General features: G+C 49.2%; 1 protein-coding gene across 4 annotated transcripts; it reads left to right on the forward strand.

Moving 5' to 3' along the window:
• Positions 1–23,088, forward strand: SH3BP5L (SH3 binding domain protein 5 like). Of its 4 annotated transcripts, none has more exons than XM_019937368.3 (7): positions 1–152; positions 859–1,473; positions 6,496–6,558; positions 6,728–6,856; positions 8,346–8,507; positions 9,978–10,151; positions 10,718–23,088. In XM_019937368.3, the coding sequence occupies exons 2-7, from the start codon at positions 1,291–1,293 to the stop codon at positions 11,162–11,164; spliced, it is 1,158 nt and encodes a 385-aa protein (XP_019792927.2). In that variant the 5' UTR covers positions 1–152; positions 859–1,290; the 3' UTR covers positions 11,165–23,088. The 4 variants fall into 4 exon arrangements, with proteins under 4 accessions (XP_019792927.2, XP_004326318.3, XP_019792928.2 ...); XM_004326270.4 differs by lacking the exon at positions 1–152 and adding an exon at positions 298–413; XM_019937369.3 differs by lacking the exon at positions 1–152 and adding an exon at positions 337–403.
• Positions 23,089–23,728: the final 640 nt, after the last annotated feature.

A 23,728-nucleotide genomic window follows, 5' to 3' on the forward strand; every position in this document is an offset into this window, starting at 1 on the left:
GACGATTGTCCAATCTCCGTTTTATTTCTAGCACTTCCTTATTCACCAGAGATTCTCGACTTCCATTACCCACCCTAGTTTTTCTCAGCACAACCCTCTCATATTTCAATGTCATTTATCAGTGGTGGAGGATGGGCCGGAGGCAACGTAAGGTGAGCGTCAGCGCCGTGAGGCACCATTTCGTACGGAAACCGAAGGCTGGGCGGGGATGAGTGCTGGGGATATCCAGATGTGGCCTGGTTAGCGGGCGAGCGTGAGGGGGAGGGGCGAGAGGGCAGGAGGGCGTTGCTACAGGATGATGTATTTCCGTTTCCTCGCGGCCTTGTTGTACTTGGTTGGACAGGCTTGTTGCGGGAGGGCGGGGGAAGATTGTTCGCAGTGGAGAAGGTCCGCGCAAGGGAAGGTAAACTGAGGTAATGCCGAGAAGAGGGGCGCCTTTGCGCCCGGCTGCGTAGGAGGTCTGGGGCTAGGGTCCTTGGGATTTAGGAAGAGCGGGGTTGGAGATGGGAGGCTCGGATAGTCCACAGGGTTAGAGAGAGAAGAGGAGGTGGGGTGGGGCTGGGGGTTACAAGGTGATTTGCAAAGCTGGGTGGGGGTGGAATGGGGCGGCCAGAACAGAAGCGGGGAGGGTTGGAGGAGACGGTGGAGAGGATGAGAGTGCGGAGGGAAGTCTGGAAGGCGCTGGTGGGGGAGGGGCTGGGGCCGAGAGCCTGGAACGCGGGAAGGAAGTTGAGGGGGTTGGTCGGAATGTGGGGGTGTGGGAGGAAGGGGGCCGGGTTCTTCGGAGGCTGAGGGGTTGGAAGGGGCTGGTGGCCGACGTTCGAATGCTGACCATGTACTTGGCCTTTGTTTCCCCAGCAACTCCCCAGAGACTCTCATCCAGCAGCCTCTGCTCAGGCCCAGCCTTCTCTCCAGTTGCCACCACAGCCTGGAGGCGCCTGCCTCCACCCTCCCGAATGGTGCTCCTCCTCGCAGGCCTCGGCCCAGGATCCAGGCCCCCTTTGCCTCCTGTCTCGGAGCTGTTGCTCCGGGTCTCTTCTGGTGGACTCCCCGTGACGGGGAGGGAAGGACTTTTGCACATACAAGGCTATAGCTCTTGGGACCCCACCGGCAACTTGAATCTCGGCGTCTAACCGAGTGTGAGGTTCTTCCTGTGCCCTCTTTTTCCACCCTTTGAGAAGAGAAACCCTTCTTCTTGCCACCCAGAGCCCAGGAAGCCCCAAGCTGGGGCTCTGGTCCCAGCATGTCAGTCCTCTTTTTTGTATAGGGCTGTGCCCTCTCCCCATCAGCATGGCTGAACTCAGGCAGGTTCCAGGGGGACGGGAGACCCCACAGGGGGAGCTTCGGCATGAGGTTGTAGAGGATGAAGTCCCACGGAGCCCAGTTGCAGAGGAGCCTGGAGGAGGTGGAAGCAACAGCAGTGAAGCCAAATTGTCCCCAAGAGAAGAAGAAGAACTGGATCCTAGAATACAGGTCAGAAGACTGAGCTGGGGGAGAGATAGGGAGATTAGATTCCAGCTTTTCTGAAGAGCTGTCAGATAAATGAGGGGTTAGACTTACTCTTTTCCCAGTGCACGGGCAGGAAAGGAAAACAAGTTTGTCAACAAATCATTGCAGTATAGTGTGACAAGTGAGAAAAGAGTTGTGTGCGGTGTGACTACAGAGAAAGGCCCGGCCTGGGTGCCTGGGGTGTGTTGCTGAAGGCTTCACTGATGAAGTGAAGTGACAAATTGGCAATAGATGCAGGAAGCACACTTTAGGTCAGTAGAGAGTAGAACTGTTGTTTCTTTTCCAAATAAACAAAGGGGCTGTTGGCTCAGAGATGTAGCATGAGTGGGATGTGAGAGAAGATGGCTTTGAGATCGGGAGGCAGTTTTGAATCTTTTCCTCTCTCCTGCTTTCTCATCAGTGCCTCCCAGGGACATTCATGTTTGTGAGAGGTGAGACCTTTCATGTCTTATAAAGGTGGCATCAGGCTTAGGCCTGTAAGGAAATCTGATGTGTTCAGAACGTTGTATCAATTGTGGTCAGTCCTTAATAATACAGATTTCTGGCTCTGAGGATGCTGGGTCAGTCAAATGAATGGAAGAGCTGATTTGTTGCCTTGGAGCATTTACAGGCTACTTGGTAGAAGGGCAGAACTTTGTGAAGGAGACCTCAGAGCAGTGGGGGAGGAGGATAGGCGCCATGTGTAGTAGATGCATGGCCAAATGAGGCTGGATCTCAGTGTTTCTGGGCAGTGGCAGGGAAGGGCTTCCTGGAGAAGCTGTTTGGACAGGTGAGGGCCAGGGTGCTCCTGTGTGTTTGGGGCCTGAGTCTGCCATTTGGTATGGTAGCATCTCCAGGATTCTGATGTGGAGGTGACTCACACCTCTGTAGGTGAGCAAGAGCATCCCGGGGCTCTCATTCCTGGGCTTCTCTGTCAACAAACCTTTATTAGATTACTTCAGTGAGTCACGGAGATTTCAAAGCTCATCCTAGCATCTTCCTGCTCTCTCTTGGTGGGGTTTCCCAGGATGTGTGTGGAGAAACCGTGTCTGTGCTTATAGTGGAGCAGTAATGAGCCATTTGTTTACTGACATGAGTTAGTAATTTATTTCTGCTGTGTTTCATGGGCACTGTATTGAGAACAGCTCAATTTCTCCTGCTAGTTCTTTATAGATTTGTTGTCCACTGAGGAAACAAGTTGTGAAAAAAGCATTGGGCTGAGATTCAAGCAGCCTCTGGCCGGATGATTTGTGATTTTCATGTAAGTTATGTAACCTTTCCAAGCCTCAGTTTCTTCATCTGTAAAGTAAAGGGTTGGTCTAGCCGATTTGCTTAACTCATTTCTGCTCTGCTCTGACATAGTGCTATGATTCTTTTCTTTCACAAACTCTTTTGCCTGTCTTTGATGAAAGTTCATAGGTTGTGCTTTGAGAAAGAGACCTCTGTCTGTTTGTCAGGGAGGAGGGCCTGGTTGTCGTCCTTCATACACCCCTCTGCAACATTCCTTGCCCCCTTCAAGAGGAGAATCCACTGCAGTTTCTTTGCTCAGTCGCTCCTGTGTATTTTTCCGTTGCTTACACAGGCAAAGGTGGTAGTATGAAAAGGCAGCTTTCATGTTGTGCTGTCCAGTAAAGTAGCCACTAGTTGCTTGTGGATACTTAAATCAACTAGGAATAAATAAAAATGAAAAATGCAGTTCCCCAGGTGCTGTTGGCAGTTGCAGATGTAGAACATTTCCGTCATCACAGACGGTTCTGTTGTATGAGCTCTGTGAGGGTTGGAGACGACTGAGCAGCAGTAAGATTCACCTCGCCTTCAGTGAGCTTGCAGTGTTACTGGAGCAAGAGGGGCAGGCGGACCTTAGTCTCTCTTGCTAAACTGGAGGGCACATTGTGGAATGTTGTGGGCTACGTAGGGAGGCAAGGTCATGTTGTAGAGGCCTCCCTCGCTGATGAAGCTGGGCCAGTGCTCTGACCTCAGCAGGCATTCAGCATCTTCTTGCCACGTGGGAGAGGCAGCTTGGTGTGAGGGGTACCTTTCATGGAGGAGGCCGGTGGCATTCAGACCTTCTGGGCTTGGGCTCTTCTGGACGAGAAAGACATTGGGGTATGTGTCTTTTGAGTTTCTTTTTAGTGTTGACAGTGTACAAGATCATGTTATCCTGATACTGTATTTCAGCACTTTGAATGGATCAGTGCATTCAGTCCATCAGAGCCTACCAGGGAACTTTAAAAGCACCCATTCCTGAGCTGTGCCCAGATATGTGAATTCTCCTTCTGGGTGGGGCGAGAAGTGCTTCTAATTGTGGCCTGTGAGAGTCCACTGATCCAAGGATATCCCAAAGGTGGAGACCCTATTCAGGTATTTTCTCAACTACCAGAAATGGTCCCTTAGGGCAAGGCTCTTTCTGATGTGGGGGGTGGGGAGTCTTGGCAGGCAGGCAGCTTGTGCCTCCTTGTCTGGTGGGATCCTTCTGGAAGTTGGAGGGAAGCCAGGTAGAGGCCAGCTCTAGGCCTGCGTGGAGTGTGCTGCCCCCCAGGGAAGTCCACTGGATGTGTCTCTGTGTCTTGACCTCAGCATACTTCTCTGAGGCCTCCAGGCTGGTCCTCAGCTTTCTGAGAGAGACAGAGTCCCAGTGGCAGGAAGGAATAAAGGAGGGTTGTACTAGGATGGGCCTGGGTCTCCTCTCCTATGACTTTTCTTAGCCCCCTTTATGATGGCACATTCTTTCCTCAGGTAAGTAGATGTGTGCACTCACCTGCTTCTCCTCAGAGTGACTCTGCAATCTCTGCGTCGTCTGATGTGTCGGTTTAGCTTTCTCTGGGCAGTCATTTTTACCTTATTTCTGAGTCTTTGGGTCATGTATCACCCTGGCCCTGCTGATGACTGTGGGCTTGAGTGTTTTTCTTTTTAATTGAGATATAGTTGATTTATCATCTTATGTAAGTTCCAGGTGTACAACATAGTGATTCACAGTTTATGAGATTATACTCCATTTTGGGCTTGAGTGTTTTAATGGCTTGCACAAGTTGGGCAGGAACATCTGTAGCCCAAGCGCCCGTGCCTTTGACTCAGTGGCCTGGCATCGTTGGAATGCGCCCGGTGTGCTCTGAGGAGGCTGCCCTCCCTGCTGGCTGCAGGCTCACTGATGGATGACGTACGCTGACTCAGACTTCATCCTCCTTGAATTCCATTTCAGCCGGGTGCCAGGAGTCCCCTGGTGGAGCAGGCCAAATGGAATGTGTTGCCAACGGCCCAAAACAGAGCCCTGGCTGCTTGTTGGCTTCCTGCTCTGCTTTGCCCTGGGTCTGCCTCAGCCGGGCTGCCCCCATCCCCCACCCCCTTGCCCACCTTGCCCTCCAGCCTGCTCTGCTCCCCAGTCTCTTTGTCCTGCTAGAAAGAGCTTTGTGACTCCGCGGGGCAGACCTCAGAGTCAACAGGAGGCCTTTTTTTAAATTGCTGGAGGTGCTTCGTGGATATGAGTTTCTGTATAGAAAGACATGCCTGCTTCTGTGGGCCAATAGCCAGAGCCTTTCACATGCCTGGATTTGTTATATGTTTCTTTCTTTGTGTTCTACCTTACACTGTAATTAGAGCACACAACTTGGTTTCTTAGATTCTTACTTGCTGACTCAAGTTTTTTAGGGCTGGAGATGGGGTATAGAAATGGACTAAAGGGGGATCACACACTGGGTTGTTGGAAGGGCCAAATGAGGTGTGAGAGCAGTGATGGCAGTGTCACTCACTACCAAGTGCAGGTTGTGTCTGGGCCATGGGCAGTAAGCAGACACCATGCTGGCTACTGCTGGCCTGTCCAGGGGCTGCAGGGCTCCTGGAGGAGGATCCTGTAGCCGAGCATCAGGCATCTCTCTGGGTATTGCTCCTCCTCAGGAGTGTCATTGGCTCACTGGACCCCAGGAACTTGACCAAGGGGAGGGGAGGATACTCAAGGCCAGCACCCTCCCTGCTCTCTGCCACTGAAAGGCCTGGGTGGCTTGCTGCTTTTGCCAGCCCTGGGACCAGTGAGGCGTTCAAGCCAGCGTGTCTGGTGACTTCTTCCTGAGCCTCTCTCTCTCTCCCTCCCTCCCACAGGATCTACCTGGGGTCCTGTCACCACTGCCCAAGCAGGCCTAGAGGCCTCTTGAACCATGCATTCTTCTCTAATCTTGACCTTAATTGTCCACGAAGCCCTAATGATTTTGCATCCTATATTTCCTTGGGGTCTGCCCTCTCCTCTCCCACCTGGAGAACTACAGACAGCCTCCACTTTTGTCTCCCTGGCCCCTCCAAGCTTTCCCTACATTGCCCATCTCTGCCTTCCTAGACCACCAGGTGGCATTAGTCTCTGAGGGGTTCCCCCTGCCATTGGGAGAAGCCCTAGTATCCTGTCCCTGTGCCACAGCCCCTCTGGCTTCTCACCCAATAATCTGCCTTCCCTGGGCACCTGCTCTCCTTTTGATTCCCAGCCCCTACCATGCCCACCCCTCACGTGGCTCCTCATGCCACTGAGGGCCTGTTGCTTACTTATTGGGCCGGAGCTGCCACCTCTTTGTGTTCTGAATCCTCAGGTCTCATGGTGCTGAACTGTGATAAGTGTGTAGTAAAAGTATGCTGAGTGAATGGCCCAGCGGGTGTGTTCTCTCTGGGACAGAGACCGTTAGCCCTGAAGGAGACTCCTTCTGGCTGGAGTACGAGGAGGAGGTGGTGCAGTCTGATGGAGAGAGCACAGGCTTGTTGCCACTTTGCTGTGTGCATAGGAGTTTTCCATACTCTGAACCTCAATTTTCTCATCTTTAAAATGGGGGTTTAGAGGTGGAATTGTGAGGATTACAGGAGGCTATATATTACTCTGTCTCTGACAGGAGGCATTTGACAATGACCTCCTGCTGCATTTCTTCACTTCCCTGGTTGGCTGGGCTTTCCCTCTGTGTACTGTGCTCCTGCCCTGCCTGGTTCATGTGAGGCTGCTTACTTCCACTGCTCTAACTTTCTGCCCCTCTCTGGCAGGAGGAGCTGGAGCATCTGAACCAGGCCAGTGAGGAGATCAACCAGGTGGAGCTGCAGCTGGATGTGAGTGTTGCTCCTTTTCCACACACTCCTGGGCTGGTTCCAAAGGTGTTTTCATCATTTTCCCTCCTCTTTCAGTACAGTGGCAGGGGAAGAGGCATGTATGGAAAACAAGAGGGGCTGGGACCCACACGCATGCCTCCCTCTGCCCATGTCCCTATCCTTTTGCCAGGAAGCCAGGACCACCTACCGGAGGATCCTGCAGGAGTCAGCAAGGAAGCTCAACACGCAGGGCTCCCACTTGGGGAGCTGCATCGAGAAGGCCCGGCCCTACTATGAGGCTCGGCGGCTGGCTAAGGAGGTATGACCCACATTCTGAGGTAGGGGCCGCATGCAGAGCCTGGCCCTGTACTCTTCTGTCTCTGTATGGGGTGTGAGATAGATCACCATTCTTTTCCTCTTCTGTTCCCCTTGGTTCATGTCTCTCTTTTCTTTGTTTGCTCCTCCACCCCATTACCCATTTCCTTCTTTTTAGATTTTTCTTTGCACAAATAATGTGGGCTCACTATTGGAAGGCTGTAATTGTAACCTGTAACTATAAAACAAGGTAGGAGAAGAAAACCGATATTTCCCCAAATCCAACCATGTGCATGTTTCATGATTTTTGTACCTGGGATTTGTTTAGTCAAGTATGGTAAGGTGACAGACACAGAGACAGCTGCCTTCAAAGAAGAATTTATGACTTAACAGTTCCTAAGAGAAAAGGACCTGCCACATCATGCAGGGCTACATGGGGAAGTACCTGAGTGGGTGAGGAGGCAGAAAATGTGAGGGGAAAGCTTGGCTTAGAGCTTTTATTGTAGAGCCTTTATTGTGGTTTTTATGGGAAGGAATGGGTAGGGCAGGGTAGGCAACTTTGAGCCAATTTAAGATTGGCTAGTTTGAATAATTGAGGCAGGTTCTGGGCTATAGGGGTGGTCTCTAGTTTTCTGGTCCTGGCCCTTCAGTGATTTAGGGCAGGGGAAATACTGGCCTGCTGTGTGATAGATGGGCTTTGGATTGGTTGATTTGCATATGAAGAGTGTGCTCACATTCCTAGGAGTGTGTCTGTAGGAATTAGCCAGCCCTAGGAGAGCCAGCAAGGCCTCCAAGATATCAAAGCATCATAAAACATAGAAAATAAAAAATGTGATTAATATAGCACAAATAATTCCTTAAATTTTTTTTGTATATATCCTGCCAATATGGGATCACATATGTACAATTTTTATTCCTTTATTATATTAGGACATGTTTCCATGTCAAGAAATACCCATACTTGCCATTATTTTTAAGGGCTTCTTAATATTTCTTTATATTAGATGTACTGTTATTCGTTTAACCAGTTCTCTGTAACTGAAAACTTAGGTTTGTTTCCAGTTTTTTGTTTGGTAAATATGGTTGTGATGATATCTCCAAGCACTTGTCTGGTTATTTCATTCAGTTTACCTGCTGGACTGGAGTTGATGGTCTCAACCATCAACTAACCACCTTCCAACTAAAGGTAGTGGATTTTTCTTTGTTCTCCCTAGGGCAGAAGGCCAGCAGCCTTCGAGAGCGCTGGATTTACACACTCACCCTCCACTGCAGTATCCTTCTTTTTCTACATATATTTCTTCTCTGAGCTATATCCTTGCAACGTATTCTTCATAGAATTTTACTTCCTCAGCATTTATTCTTAGTGCAGTTTGGGAAGTGAAGCCAACATTGCAGTGGGCCTTCCTCCTTCTCTTGTCCTTGCCCAGGGCGGGTCTCCATGGGCAGCCAGGGGTCCTTTGAGGCTCCCTATCCTGATGGTCCTTTCCCTCCAGGCCCAGCAGGAGACACAGAAGGCAGCACTGCGGTATGAGCGGGCTGTGAGCATGCACAACGCTGCCCGGGAGATGGTGTTTGTGGCTGAGCAGGGCGTCATGGCTGACAAGAACCGGCTGGACCCCACGTGGCAGGAGATGCTCAACCACGCCACCTGCAAGGTGAGCCAGGCAGTGCCAGTAGGTCCCTCCTGCCAGTTCCTGTACTTCCTTTCCTTTCCCTGCATCCTGTCACCTTCCTTAATCCTTTCTCTCCTGCACTCCAGACTTCCCTCCGTTTTGATTCTGTTTCAGGCAAAATCTGGTCCTTGCTCTCTGCCCTGTTTGGCCTCCAGTGTATCCCATATACACTTCCTTCTGACTTAGAATGTCTTTCTGGGTTCTTCTTGAACCTTTGCCTCCAGATGTGGGACTAACCCAAATAGTTCATTCCTGCTGATTGCTCTGGATTCAACACTCTTTTGTTATGTTTAGCTGTGACCCCTTGCTTCTATTTGCTGAATGTTCTCCCTTTCTTGCTTTTGAGCTCTGCCAGTGTACCTTGGTTTTTGAAGTACGATTTGTGTATTATTTCCAAGCTACTCTATGGCTACCAGGGAGTGGGAGGACCCCTGGCATCAGCTCTAGTCTGCCACCTTCACCTTGTAAAGGGCAAGTGTCTTAGTCTATTAGGGCTGTTACAATAAAATAACAGACTGGGTGGTTTAAACAACAGATGTTTATTTTTCACAGTTCTGGAGGCTAGGAAGTTCAAGATCAAGGCATAGGCAGATTTGGTGTCTGCAGTGGGCCTGCTTCCTGGTTCCCAGATGGCCAGCTGTCTTTTCACTGTGTTCTCACATGGCCGAAGGGGCTAGGGAGCTCTCCAAGGCCTCTTTTATAAGGAAACTAATTCCATTTGTGAGAGCTCCCACCTCTTGACCTAATCATCTCTCAGAGGGCCCACCTTCAGGGTTAGGATTTCAACATAAGAATTTTGGGGGGGTAGAAACATTTAGTCTGTAGCAGTACGTGTCAGCTCCTGAGGAGTAGTCATGTCTTGAGGTTCTTTGTGTGCTCCTTAGTCCAGGCCCATGGCCTCACGCAGAGCAGGAGCTCCACTTCCACTCTGGAACTCACACAGAGGAGAGCATGATACCGAGGGAGGGGTTGTTGAAACTGTGTGTAGGCGGGGTCAGCCCCTTGGTCCTGGTAGATGAGGTGGCTGGAGCCCTTGCCTGCTACCTGCTCAGGCACAGAAACCTGGAGAACTCAGTGCAGAGCTGTGGCTCCCCACAGTGAGGCTCCTCCCTTCCCCCAGCCCTAGCCCCCAGCACTGAGGGCTCTCTGAGGACCATGGCTGTGGCAGATGTGCTCACAGGTGGACATTCCCTACACGCTCACAAGTGGTCCAGAGGGCCCCGGCACCTCTTGGTAGCAACGAACCTGAGAGGCGGTTGGTACAGGTAACAATAGGCAGGTACAAGGACTCACTGTTCTCTTTTGTGTCTTGGGAGCTCAGTGCTCTCTCCAGGCTCTGCAGTGGGGGATCTCCCCCAGGGTAACATTTGGAGTGGCAGCCTGAGCAGGCTATAGGGGCAGGAGGGTGGGACCGAGTTCAGTGATGTGTGCCCTCCATCCCACCTGGGCCAGGTGAATGAGGCCGAGGAGGAGCGGCTTCGTGGTGAGCGGGAACACCAGCGGGTGACGCGGCTGTGCCAGCAGGCTGAGGCTCGGGTTCAGGCCCTGCAGAAGACCCTCCGGCGGGCCATTGGCAAGAGCCGCCCCTACTTCGAGCTCAAGGCCCAGTTCAGCCAGATCCTGGAGGTAGCTGAGTGGGAGAGGGGGAGGGTGAGTGGACGGAGGATGGGGGAGGGGGCAGGCATAGAAAGGGAGGGCAGGTAGAGGGGACACCAATCTGCTTTTCTGGGCCATCCACCAGGCCAGTGCAGAGGAACCGGTGTGCTCAGAATGACCCCGCAGGAGTGGGAGGTGGGGTTAGGAAGTGAGTGCTGGCAGAGAAGGGAGGTGAAGGAGAAAAGGTGAGAATTGGGGGAGACCGGGGAGAATGGGGCAAAGGAATCGGCCAGATAGGGAAAGGCAACAATGGGGAGAGGGGGAAGAGCGGGTGGGAATGAAGACCTGGGAGGAAGGCCCCGGAAGGTCAGGCAGGAGCAGGGAAGGTTGCTGGGGAAGGAGGACCCCAGGAGGAGGAGGAGTGGAGAGAGGCTGGGTGGAGCACTGCAGATTAGTGGTTGGTGGTGAGCAGAGCCGAGGGCCTGGGACGGGAGACCCCAGCGCAGAATGCTGAGTGGGCCTGACAGGACTTGGCAGCTCCAGGGACCTCGGATAGTTGCCCAGAGGGTCACCTGACTCTGACCCTCCCTCTGCAGGAGCACAAGGCCAAGGTGACAGAGCTGGAGCAGCAGGTAGCCCAGGCCAAGACCCGCTACTCAGTCGCCCTGCGCAACCTGGAGCAGATCAGCGAGCAGATTCATGCGCGGCGCCGGGGCCAGCTCCCTCACCCCGCGGGCCAGCTGCGCTCTTCCCCAGTGGGGGCCGAGGCCGGGCCTGATGGTGGCGAGGATGGGGACAGCGGGATCATCGAGGGGGCCGAGGGCGGGGGGCTGGAGGAGGGTGTCAGCCTGGGGCCTGGCCCTGCCCCCGACACGGACACGCTGAGCCTGCTGAGCCTGCGCACTGTGGCTTCAGACCTGCAGAAGTGCGACTCCGTGGAGCACCTGCGGGGCCTCTCGGACCACGCCAGTCTGGATGGCCAGGAGCTGGGTCCCCGGAGTGGGGGTCGTAGCGGCCGCCACCAGCGCAGTATCAGCCTGTAGCCCTGTGCTCAGGGTGGCTGGTGCAGTCTTAACCACCACTGGCCCATGGAGGGCCCTGCAGGCTCCTAGCTCCCTCTCCTCGGGCCCTCGCTTCCCCCAGAGAGGTCAGGTTGGCTGTGTCTTGAGTCTGTCCTGTCTTCCTCACCCTGCCCTGCCCCCGACAGGTGGCAGCTCTCTTTGCCTTACCCTTTCAGAAGGCTTGTCTTTGGCTCTCACATCTCCCTTCCGCCTGCTGGCCCCTCACAGTCTGATACTGTTTGCTGCCCTCTTTTTGACTTCTTCCATCTGTCTGGTTTTTCCCCTCAGGGAAATTTGTCTAGAAGGCACAGGGACACCATCAGAGAAGGTGGGTGCTGGACCTGGGTCCTGGCATCTTGGCCCCCCCAAGCTTGAGTGAATGGACGGGTGCCCCTCCCACCTACCCATCTCCCGAGTGGTCCCGAGTGGCAGGGATGCTGCCGAGCCCTCCTAGCAGCCCAGCGCCCCAGTCCTCTGTCCCAGCCTGCCTGTGTGTAACATGTAAGATGCACTGTGGGACTGTGTGACTCTGGAAGACACCACCCATCCCTTTAGTGCTCCCTCCTCATGACCTAAGCCACTTTGCTATGTGTGCCTCAAAGCAGGACTTGAGGGATACTGGTGTCAGGGAAGGTGAAACCCAATCTCATCATTGATAAAGGGGGCACCACCAACTCCAAACAGACTCCCGTGTGTGTGGTGTTTCCCCAGCTTGGCTGGGTCCTTAACATTGCCAAGGTGCTAGTGAGTCCATGTTGGGGGATGGAGATGTAGTGAGGTCCTGATGGCTGAAGGCCTTGCCATTCCTGCTGTGGAGTTAGGTTAATTTACTTTTTCTGGGTAGAGGATGCTGAACCAAATCTCAGCATCCTCCTGCAGGGTAGAGTTGGGGAACTTGGTGCTCAATTGCTCTCCCTCGCTCTTCCCCAAACCAAACAGTACCTAGTCCATGATCCCTTGGGGGGTGCTCAGGTTTGGCTGCAGAGCCTCCACTGATATGGGGAAGGTTTGGCCTGGGGTGAGGGAACCCGCCCTCCATAGGGAGCTGCTTCAGGTGTCTGGTGGTACTCCTGTGCTGCGTGGGGCGGGGGAAAGGTAGGGAAGCCACACTGGATCTAGGTGCCTTGGGAGCACCAATCCTCCTGTCCCACCCCAGGAGGGCTGAGAGCTGGACTCTGGACAGGAGAACTTGTGCCTAGGCCTGTGTGCTGCTGCCGTTGACTGGGGGAGGAGCAGGGCTTCGAATAGAAGGTGTCTCCCTGTCCCAGGGTTGAGGCAGTTTGGTCATGATGAGAACTGCCAGGTTTGAGGTGGCCATGGGGGGAGGGAAGAAGGGGGAGGACGTGGGCGTGCGTGCGTGCATGCATGTGCCTGTGTGTATGGGGGAAAAGGGTCTGCCCCTGATTTTATTTAAATAAAATAGTTTATGTAACAGTAATGTTTATTGTCCCTTTCAGGGAGGGAAGAGGAGAAAGGGGTGAGGATGGAGAGTGGGAAGGAACAGGGTGAAGCGGGATGCTCTTTTGATGGGGTAGTCAGAGGTCTCTTGGGGGGTGAAGGTTGAGATGGATCAAACCCAGGCAATGAGAGGAGGGAAGGCTTATGGCCACAGGGCTGGGGTGAATGCGCACCAAGTCGGTGGTGCCCTGCAACCCCCTACCCTTCCAGCTTACCCGCCAAGGAGGGCTCTGCAGGGTGGAGTGGGTGTTGTCAGCCACTGGTGGTGCAGACAAGATGATGGTGCCAATCCTGGATGTGAGCATGAAGAAAGGGGAGGGACAAGTAGCCTTGTGGGATTTAGCAAATATACAGGATGCCCAGCTAAACTTGAATTTCAGATAAACGATGTTTTTGGCCCCTGCAGTGTTAAGGACATACTTAGATACTAAGTTGTTTGTCATCTATCTGAAATTAAAATTTAACATAGATAAAAGGTGACTCCCAAGTCAGGGCTTGACCTGTTGGTGGGTCAGGAGGGGTTTGAATACATTTGGACCCACTGCCTGTGAAACATCTGGTGGAATCAGGTTGGGGAAGAGATGAGAACTTCAGGAGCTGAGGAAGTGGAGAGTGAAGGCTCTCGACCAAACCTCACCAGGGGTGCACCTATATTTATAGCCAGGTGAGGAGGGAGTCAGCTAAGGGATGGAGAAGGTGCTGCCAGGGAGGAGGAGGGGGAGACCCACTGGAAACCTGGTGGGAAAAGGGTGTCCTGAAGATCTTTAAGGGGCAAGGTGAAGGCCAGGAGTTGAAGGGACAGGAGGGCAGAAGAGTGACCCTGGTGACCTCAGGTGGTAGATGGGCCATTAGGAGCCTTTGTACCCTTTGACCAGACTGTCCAGGTGTGAGACTGCCTTTCCTGACCTGGCTTATTAATTGAGAAATAAGCAAAGTGTGATAAGGCACATGGGTGCCAAAATACTTCCTTTATCACTGGAAAAGCTGCTGTGACTGTATGTGTGGTCTGTGTCCTTGGGCAAGTGGCCTTTCTGAGATGATTCGCCAGGGTCATACTTCCCTACCCAGTCTGTGGCAGTGTGGAACATGTAAGGCTCCTGGTGCAAAGGAACCCTAGAAAAGAAGGGCAGGCTGTGCCCACCCAGTTTCTCCATGCAGAATCACCTACCAGAAAAGGCAATAGTGGAGAGAGAACGTGAGGGTTGGCGCTAATGGCTAACCATGGCAAATGTGCCCCCTAGCCCTATCGTAACAATAGTGGATTGCACTCACCCAGTGTATCTCACATGCCAGGCATATGCATCGATCCATTTAGTACCCATAACAATATTATGGGGTAGGTAGCACCACAGTTGCTTTTTTCCAGGTAAGAATACAGGCATAGTAGGGGTGCCCATTCTGCCCTTAGCCTTGTAGGAGGTAATGGAGGCAGTTGGACTCTAGAGTCTAAACACTTCAGCCCTTGAGTGAAGCCCCTCACAGGAGCTAGAGGTGAGAAAGTAGAGGGAGTGTGTGTAGTCAGCTCTTAGGAAGTTTTACTGGGAAGGGGAGCTGAGAAATAACAGGATGGTCAAGGAATTTTAAAGTAAGCAAGAGATGGTCAAGTTATGGGGGATGTGGAGTCTCTTCTCCCCATGTCATATGTCCTAGTGGTAATGACTTCTTTTGAGCTATGTCCCCCTCAAGTGAGCAGCTGGGCCTCAGTCTCCCTGGCACCCAGCTCACGCCCAGCACCTAATAGATGCTCAGAAAACGCTTTTGCATCTCCCTTCTCCCTGCGCCGATCCAAATCTCTACCAGATTATAGGTTGTCCCTGACCTATGATAGTTTGACTTGATGTTTTGACTTTACAATGATGAGAAAGCAGTACACATTCAGTAGAAACCGTACTTCACATTTTGAATTTTGATCTTTTCCTTGGCTAGTGATATGAGGTACAATACTCTGATGCTGAGCAGCGACAGCAAGCTGTAGCTCCCAGTCAGCCACACGATCATGAGGGTAAACGACTGATGCACTTAGGACCATTCTATACTCATACAGCCATTCTGTTTTTCAGTTTTCAGTACAGTATTCAATAAACTATGAGATATTCAACACTTTATTATAAAACAAGCTTTGTGTTAGATGTTTTTGCCCAACAGTAGGTTAATGTAAGTGTTCTGAGCACATTTAAGGTAGCTTAGGCGAAGCTATGATGTTCAGTAGGTTAGGTGTATTAAGTGCATTTAAAAAAAATATTTATTTAGACGCGCTGGGTCTTAGTTGTGGCACACGGGATCTTTGTTGCGGCTTGCAGGATCTTTAGTTGCGGCATGTGAACTCTTAGTTGCAGCAGGTGGGATCTAGTTCTGTGACCAGGGATTGAACCCAGGCCCCCTGCATTGGGAGCATGGAGTTGTAGCCACTGGACCACCAGGGAAGTCCCCTAAGTGCATTTTTGACTTAGGGTATTTTCAACTTACAATGGGTTTGTCAGGATGTACCCCCATTGTAAATCTAGGAAGATCTGTACTTTGTTAGTACTGCAGTTAGGAGATAAGATCTGTATCCACAGTCCTAGGAACTCCATGTCTCCAAGTGGGGAGTTCCCAAGTTTCTCTATGCTTCAATTTTATGACCTGTATGATGAGAAAATCTACATGTGCGTAGCACAATGCCAGGTTGATAGCCACAATGATGCATGTTAGCAGTTCTCTGAAGCTTCAGAAGGCAGTGAAGTTCATGAAAGGAGGCCTCGTCCCATCTTGTGCTAAACAAGGAGGCTGTTTATAAAGACCCCACTGAGGGCTGGGTTTCCCTCTTTGGATATGATTTTGGAAGTCTTCCTGACTCTGCCTTGTGCGTGGAGGGGAGATGGGCTTCTAGTGCTGTCATGGTCCTGCTCTGTCGGCAGGGGGCAGCAACCACCAGAAAGCAGGCGAAGTGAGATCTGGGTCTCCAGCTCTGTGGGCTTTACTGTGTTAGTCCTGCAGGACTACGAGGTTCACCTCTTGGACACTGGGCAGCAGGGCCTGGGAGCATGGTGGGGTACGGGTTAGGGTCCATACTCCAGAGTTGAACCCTGTCTGTCCCGACACAGACAGGGGCTTCTTGCCTCCCTGCATGTCACTGGAACCATCAGCTGTGTGAAAGCTGGGCCAGGTCTGCTGGGGCTGGTGTCATTTGAGACCAGATGTTCTGTGCCTGTGGTGTGCCCTGTCTCTTCAGAGCTCACCTTTATTGTCCTCGCTAGTATCCTATCGCTTTCCCTTCCTCACCCTCCTTCCATTTTCCCCTCTTGGGAAATCCCATTGGCTTCTCCCTACCACCACTCCTGAGCCCCAGACTACCACCCTGTGCCATAGCCTGAACGAAGGACACCAGGGGACCATTTCACTGGCTGGCGAAAATATGTGTGGTTTATTAAGAAATATTTACCAGGATCTTTCAGATTGCAAAACACCGTGGTAGGGCTTGCTAGGAAGACCAGAAAATATAATACCGTGGGTGGGACATCCAGGTAAGGAGCACGGGGGTGCACATAGCTAATGGGTGATGCAGGGCAGTAAAAAAATAGATAACTAAAGAGGGACGCAATCAAGAGGGCTCTGGGAGGTTATTTGAGCTGGGAATACTCTCTGAAGCTCTGAACCAGCCCCTGGCCTTAAGCTAGAGAGGTGGTAGCAGGAATCCCAGTTCCTCTCCTGCCCCCGCCCCCCGTGACCCCCACCTCCAAGTCCTCCTGTCCCCATGCTTCACTCTTCTGAAATCTGGCATGAGTTCTTCTAGCCAAAGCCTGTGTCTGCCCGATCTTGGTGTTCTCAGGGCCTGGCATGTGGCACTCTCCACCAAACATCTGCCCACAGACTTGCTTTCACTTGTGCTACTCTTGACACAAGTTTCCCCCCTGCTTAACCTGTTAGACTTCTGCCTGTGGCTTGAGGCCCAGCTCATGTGGAATTTTGACCAAAGGCCTTTCTGGTTCCCCAGCTCTCCAGCCAGGTCTGAATTAATCCCACCACCCAAGTTCCCCAAGGCTCATTTGACTTATTGTGGGGCTGGCCCAATGTCACCCTTGGGGTCTTCCCTGACTCCATCTTACTCAACACCTAACATGGTACAATAGACATTGTGACTATATGTCACTTAATACAGTGACTCTATGTCATGTATGCATGTATGGTCTAAAGTGGGACACTTGAGGGAATTCCCTGGTGGTCCAGTGGTTAGGACTCTGAGCTTCCACTGCAGGGGGTATAGGTTTGATCCTTGGTTGGGGAACTAAGATCTTGCAAGCTGCGTGGCCAAAAAAAAAAAAAGTACACTTGAGTGTGAAAGGGGACAGATGTAACTCAGGACTGAAACGCACTGACCACACTATCCAGAGGGCTGTCATTGACCTGCCTCTGCCACAAGGGGGTTGTGTGCACATTGGATGAGCCACTCAGCTCCTCTGGGCTTTGGTGTTCCAGTCTGCAAGAAGTGGGGCTGAACTGGGTAGATAACCTCTGAATGTTATCTAAAACACTAAAATTATATGGCCAGTGGAGGAGGTTGGGGCCTGTCAGGTGTTTTGGTGGAGAATGTGAGATAGTGGATGTGTTTGGGGTCAGAGCATGAGCACACCAAGGCTAGGGTTGATTAGGGCCCAGCCCAGAGGCAGTGGAGGGCTGCTGGACATTACTGCTTTGGGCATGAGGTGATGACTGTCCACTGTGGTCAAGGAATTTGGAATGCTGGGCAGTGGTTTCTCCCTCCTGATGGCAGGCAGGTGGTGGTCACGACACAGCAGGGATATACCAGCTTATTCATCAGCATAGCTGGGAAGAGGTGGTGGCAAAATGAGTTTCTCTCCCATTTAGGACAGAGGAACATTTTGATCTAGGCTGGAATGAAGATCAGGGCCGTGGAGTTTGGCAAAAGAAGACAAACCCTTCCTTAGTTGCTGCTTCATCTCACATGCCTTGTGTGCCACCATGTTCCTTTTCCCCTCTCCTTATGATTTCCATGATAACATGCAGAAGGGATGGGTCCTCTCCACATCCAACAGGAGGGAATTTCAGTCATGCCTTCTCCAGAGGTGATGCAGGAATTCTTACAAGTGTTGGGGGGACTGGGGGAGGAGTGAGGGAGTAGTGGAAGCTCCTGGCATGAAGGGCTTCCTGGCAGGAGGCTCTTAGGGCCTGCTGCTATTTAGGGGAGAATGAGAGGCCCTCACTTAACATCACCTCTCTCTCCTCCTTCTAACCTCAGTGTTGCCGCTGTGGTTTCAGCCTCACACACTCCTCAGAGAGAGAGGCCAGGATCCCACCTGCCCCTGCACCCCAGGGTGGGAGTGTGAATTCCCACTCTCCTCCCATTTGGCCTTCCTCCAGCTGATCCTTACCCAACCTCTGTTTCCATGTTGCACAGGATTTCCAAAGCCTTGAATCACAAGCTATTGCTTCTCTCTCAAACGGTTGCACTTAGCAGAGGGACTGTGGCTACCCAGTAGGAAGGGACCTGTCAATAACAAGAAAGTCATGAGGCCTTAGAGGAAAGCTATGTCTTCACAGAACCAACAAAAACCAAACTCAAGGTTAAAAAGAGAAAAAAAAGTGCAGCCAGGTATTTAGTTAACCAGCCATCTTAGGTATACTATTCATTTTTGCTCTGAATTGAATTATTTTTTTTTTAAATCTATTTTAAAGACACATCCAGAGAGTATGTGACAGGCAAAAAGGCAGAATCTGAAAGACAGGAAAATTGATCTGGACACATACATGGAAAGGGATAAGAGGAAACACTGCAACTAGAGAAATCACAGGAATTGGAGAAAGTGAAAGAAGTGTAGTAGAAGAGAGTAAGAGAGATGTAAAGATAGCTGTGTGCACTCAGCTGGGGGAGGGACCACAAGGATAAGAAGAGGAAATCGGGCTTCCCTGGTGGCGCAGTGGTTGAGAGTCCACCTACCGATGCAGGGGACGCGGGTTCGTGCCCTGGTGCGGGAAGATCCCACGTTCTGCGGAGCGGGTGGGCCCGTGAGAGGCCCGAGTACTGCAAAAAAAAAAAAAAAAAAAAAAAAAAGAGGAAATCACCCCCAGGTGACTGAGCTAGTAGCAAAGTTGGTGCTTAGAGGTGCCTGGATATTAATCGAGCCAAGTCAGATTTATAGCCCTCCCTTATCTTGACCTGTCTTAAGGTTCATAGGGGTGGGACCATTCCTGGCGCTGCCTACCTTCTGTAGCCGTCTGCTGGCCAGAGGTTTGTGGCTCTGACGTCAGGGAAATTACTGATAAATCTTGTCTTAGACATGCACCACCCTCCATTGGCTCCAAAAGTGTTTGATATCAGTAATAGAAAACCAGATCCTGTGAGTTGTTAAAAAGCAAAATTCAACTGAGTAAATTTTAAAGACCTTATTCAATGATTCATGAATCATCATTCATGAATCATGATTCAGGCATCATCCCATGTAGCAGATGGAAAGGAGCTCCAAGGAGCTGTACAAATGAAAGACTTTTATAGGCAGAAGGGAGCAGGAACAAGGGAGACATATTAGCAAAAAATGGACTGGTTGTGACAAGGTCACCTTCCTTTAGGGGCTGCAGAGGTCTATCAGGCGGATTACTTCACTAGTGCTGACCAGGTAATTCCTGGTTGGTTTGAAAGTCCATTCCTGGGAGAGGCCAAAACTACTTTAAGTCCTTGGGGTTTAGCATAAGTGACTATATTTTGGGCCTGTTGTCTTGCTTTTAATAGAGTGAATTCAAGACATAGGCCGGGCCCATGGAAGACATAGGGGAGAGGGGGGCGCCATCCTAGGAAATTCTTGAATTCTTTCTTGGAAGTAGCTATCCTATTACCAGGTAGCAGAGGACCAAGGGGAATGTGCCTTAGGACAAGCCCAAGGGCCTCTTGGCAGCTCTGAACCATTAATTCTGTGAGGATCTGTGTGCCTGGAACCCAGCCAAAGCTGAATAAGCCTCTCTAATCAAAATCTTGTTGTTTTCTTGAGGACTTGTGGGTTCTGAGAATTTTGTGCTTCTTTGTGGGATATACCCTTTCAGTTATGAGCATGAAAATCTCAGTGCAATGAGGACAGAAGAAATATTTGCTTCTCACCCATCCTTCATCTTAAACATGGCTCAATAGGGAAGCATTGCCCAGAGAATCTGGCCCAGAGAAGATTCTTCTAGAACACTGGTTCCTAAAGTATATCCTTCAGACCAGCAATATAAACATCACCTGAAACTTGTTATAAATGCACATTCTCAGGCCACACCACCTTACACTAACCCCACCACTCCAGAGGTACTGGATCAGAAATTCTGGGATGGCACCAAGGACCTGCTTAACAAGCCCTCCAGGTGATTCTGATGCTCACTGGAGTCTGAGAATAGGCAGGTATAGGGGATGTGGGAAATGGACACGGGGCGCCTAAGACTTGCACTTCATTCACTTTTTATTTGCCAAAGTGAGTTACTTGGCCTAACTTCAAAGGAGTGGGAAGTGCAATTTACAATGTGCCCTGGAAGAGGGAGTTCTGGGTATTTTAGGCCATAGATAGCGTTAAATAGCGAAAATTAAACCAAGTAAATTTTCAAGATCTAATTGGCTTTATTGAACAAGTCATGAATCAGGCATCATCTCATCTAGCAAGTAGAAAGGAGCTCCAAGATTGGAAGAACTAATATTGTTAAAATGACCATCCTACCTAAAGCAATCTACAACTTTAATGCGATTCCTATCAAATTACCCATGACATTTTTCACAGAACTAGAACAAATAATCCTAAAATTTACATGGAACCGTAAAAGACCCAGAATTGCCAAAGCAATCCTAAAGAAAAGAACAAAGCAGGAAGCATAACCCTCCCAGATTCCAGACAATACTACAAAGCTACAGTAATCAAAACAGTGTGGTATTGGCACAAAAACAGACATATGGAACAGTGGAACACAACAGAGAGCCCAGAAATAAACCCGCACATCTATGGACAATTAATCTTTGACAAAGAAAGCAAGAATACGCAATGGAGAAAAGACAGTCTCTTCAGCAAGAGGTGTTGGGAAAGCTGGACAGCGACATGTAAATCAATGATGTTTGAACACACCCTCTCACCATACACAAAAATAAACTCAAAATGGGTTAAAGACTTAAATATAAGACATGACACCATGAAACTCCTAGAAGAGAACATAGGCAAAACATTCTCTGACATCAATCGTAGCAATGTTTTCTTAGGTCAGTCTAAGAAAACTTCTATCGCTACTTCCAAGGCGATAGAAATAAAAGCAAAAATAAATAAATGGGACGTAATAAAACATAAGCTTTTGCATAGCAAAGGAAACCATAAACAAAAGGAAAAGACGACCTACAGGCTGGGAGAAAATATTTGCAAACAGCGAGACTGGCAAGGGCTTAATTTCCAAAATATACAAACAGCTCACATAACTCAATAACAAAAAAAAACAACCCAGTCAAAAAATGGGCAGAACACCTAAACAGACATTTCTCCAAGAAGACATACAGATGGCCAATAGGCACATGAAAAGATGTTCAACATCACTAATTATTAGAGAAATGCAAATCAAAACTACGATGAGGTACCACCTCACACCAGTCAAAATGGCCATCATTAAAAAGTCTACAAATAATAAATGCTGGAGAGGGTGTGGAGAAAAGGGAATCCTCCTACACTGTTGGTGGGAATGGGAATTGGTGCAGCCACTTTGGAAAAAAGTATGGAGGTTCCTCAAAAAACTAAAAATAGAGTTGCCATCTCATCCAGCAATCCCACTCCTGGGCATATACCCAGACAAAACTATAATTCAAAAAGATACATGCACCACAATGTTCATAGCAGCTGTATTTACAATAGCCAAGACATGGAAGCAACCTAAGTGTCCACTGACAGATGAATGGATAAAGAAGATGTGGTGTATATATACATATATATATATATATATATATATATATATATATGTATATATACACACACACACACACACACACACACACACACACAATGGAATACTACTCAACCATAAAAAAGAATGAAATAATGTCATTTGCAGCAACCTAGAGATTATCATACTAAGTGAAGTAAGTCAGAAAAAGAAAGACAAATACCATATATCACTTATGTGTGGAATCATGACACAAATGAACTTATCTACAAAGCAGAAACAGACTCATAGACATAGAACAGAACAGACTTATGGTTGCCAAGGGGGAGGGGGTTTGGGAAGGGATGGATTCGGAGTTTTGGATTAGCAGATGCAAACTATCATATATATATATATATATAATATATATAATATATATATAATATATATATGATAAATATATATATATAATTGAATCACTTTGCCGTATGCCAGAAACTAACACATTGTAAATCAACTATACTTCAATGAAATATATTTTAAAAAACATTACAAAATTTAAAAAGAATGGAGCTCCAAGGAGCCGTACAAAATGGAAAGCTTTTATAGACAGAAGGGGGAAGTGATAAGAAAGAGCAGAGTACGTCTTCCTTTTGGAGATGGAAAGGGTGTGTGTGGCAGATCACCTCTTTGGTGCTGATCAGAAAATTCCAAACTGACTGGTTAAGACTACATTCCTGGGGAAGGTTGAAACTGCAATTAGGTTAGGTATTAAGCCATGGTTTGGTGATGTGGGCTTAGCACAAGTGACTCCATTTTAGGCCTATTTTTTTTTAACTGTAGGAAAAAACAGTAGCCTTGAACATTATCAGGGGAGGTGGCAGAAGCTTGGCTTTGCTCTTTCTATTTTCATAATGCATTTCTGAAAAATAGGGCCTTTGGAGCATAAGCACAGTGTCATTATAATTTCGTGGTTTTATCTATTAGGCCAAATTAAAGCTTCCCCAATTACCTCATGAATGCCCCATTTACAGTGGGTGGTCTTCAGGGTCCAAACATTGCACTGGGGATGTTAAGTGGCTTTAGTGTGGTCTGTGTCTCTGAGGTTGTCATTTCCACGGATCAAGTGGGGACATTATTAACACACTGTGGAAAAAAATTTTCCACAGTATTTTATGGCAAGACAAGAAAAATTTAAACAACAAATTTTCTCTGCCCTTTGGCCTCTTCTCTCCTCTCTCTGTGCATTGTGTATCTGCGTTATGCATCAACCAAACCTCTCCCATTGGCAGAAATACCTGCTCAACCCTAAAGAGCAACATTCTCCTAGCATCAACAAGACAACTGCTTAAAAGATAAACCACCTTCTTGATTTTGTAAGGGGTCACATGACCCACTACTTCATACTTGCAGATTTGGATTGTGTAAACTGTCGATAATACGTCATTTGATATACAGCCCTCTGTCTCAAAAAACTTATATAAATGTGCTTTGACTTCTATTGGGCAGAGCAGTTCTCAGAGCTTTCTGAGATGCTGTTCCTAGGTTATAATCCTCAATTCGGCTCAAATAAAACTTTCCATTTCTTTCGTAAACTGATTAAGTTTTTGTCGACAACACAGATTCTGACTTAGTGGGTCTGGGGCCAGAGTGTCTGTGTCACACTTGGAAGAGTGAGGCCTTAAGTCCTTTCCAGAGCCCTATTGCAATGCATGCAACAAAATTCCTGCTAGCAAGGAGCTTCCACCTAGCTGTGCACCATACTACATGGTTTATGTTATTAAAAAGACCAAGGCCTGGGGAATATATCTGTGGACAAAGAATGTCACCTGCCATTTCAGTAAACAAAATATGTTGTGGACATAAAGTCATCAGCCACTGCAGCTGCCCTGAAGATACACCCTGAGGGGAACTGGAGGAAAACAGAACAGTTAAAGTGCATATCAAAGGAATAATTTCAATGAGCACAGACTTTTGCATCTTCCCATATACAGAAAAGCAGTAAAATAATTAACTTGAGATGTCTGTTTTTTGTAATTAGCAGTAATATTTTGATGTCCGACTACATTTTTTTTTTTTTCAGCAAAAACTCCTATATATCCTGGCTCTTTCCTTACCTCTTTGGAACAGTTCCTCAGAGCTGTCTGAGAGGCTATATCTGGGGCTTAAAGTCCTCAGTAAGTCTGCCAAATAAATCATAATTCTCAGCTTTTAGGTTGTGCATTTTTTTCAGTC

This window comes from Tursiops truncatus, chromosome 3, assembly GCF_011762595.2.
Source record: "Tursiops truncatus isolate mTurTru1 chromosome 3, mTurTru1.mat.Y, whole genome shotgun sequence".
NCBI lineage: Eukaryota > Metazoa > Chordata > Mammalia > Artiodactyla > Delphinidae > Tursiops > Tursiops truncatus.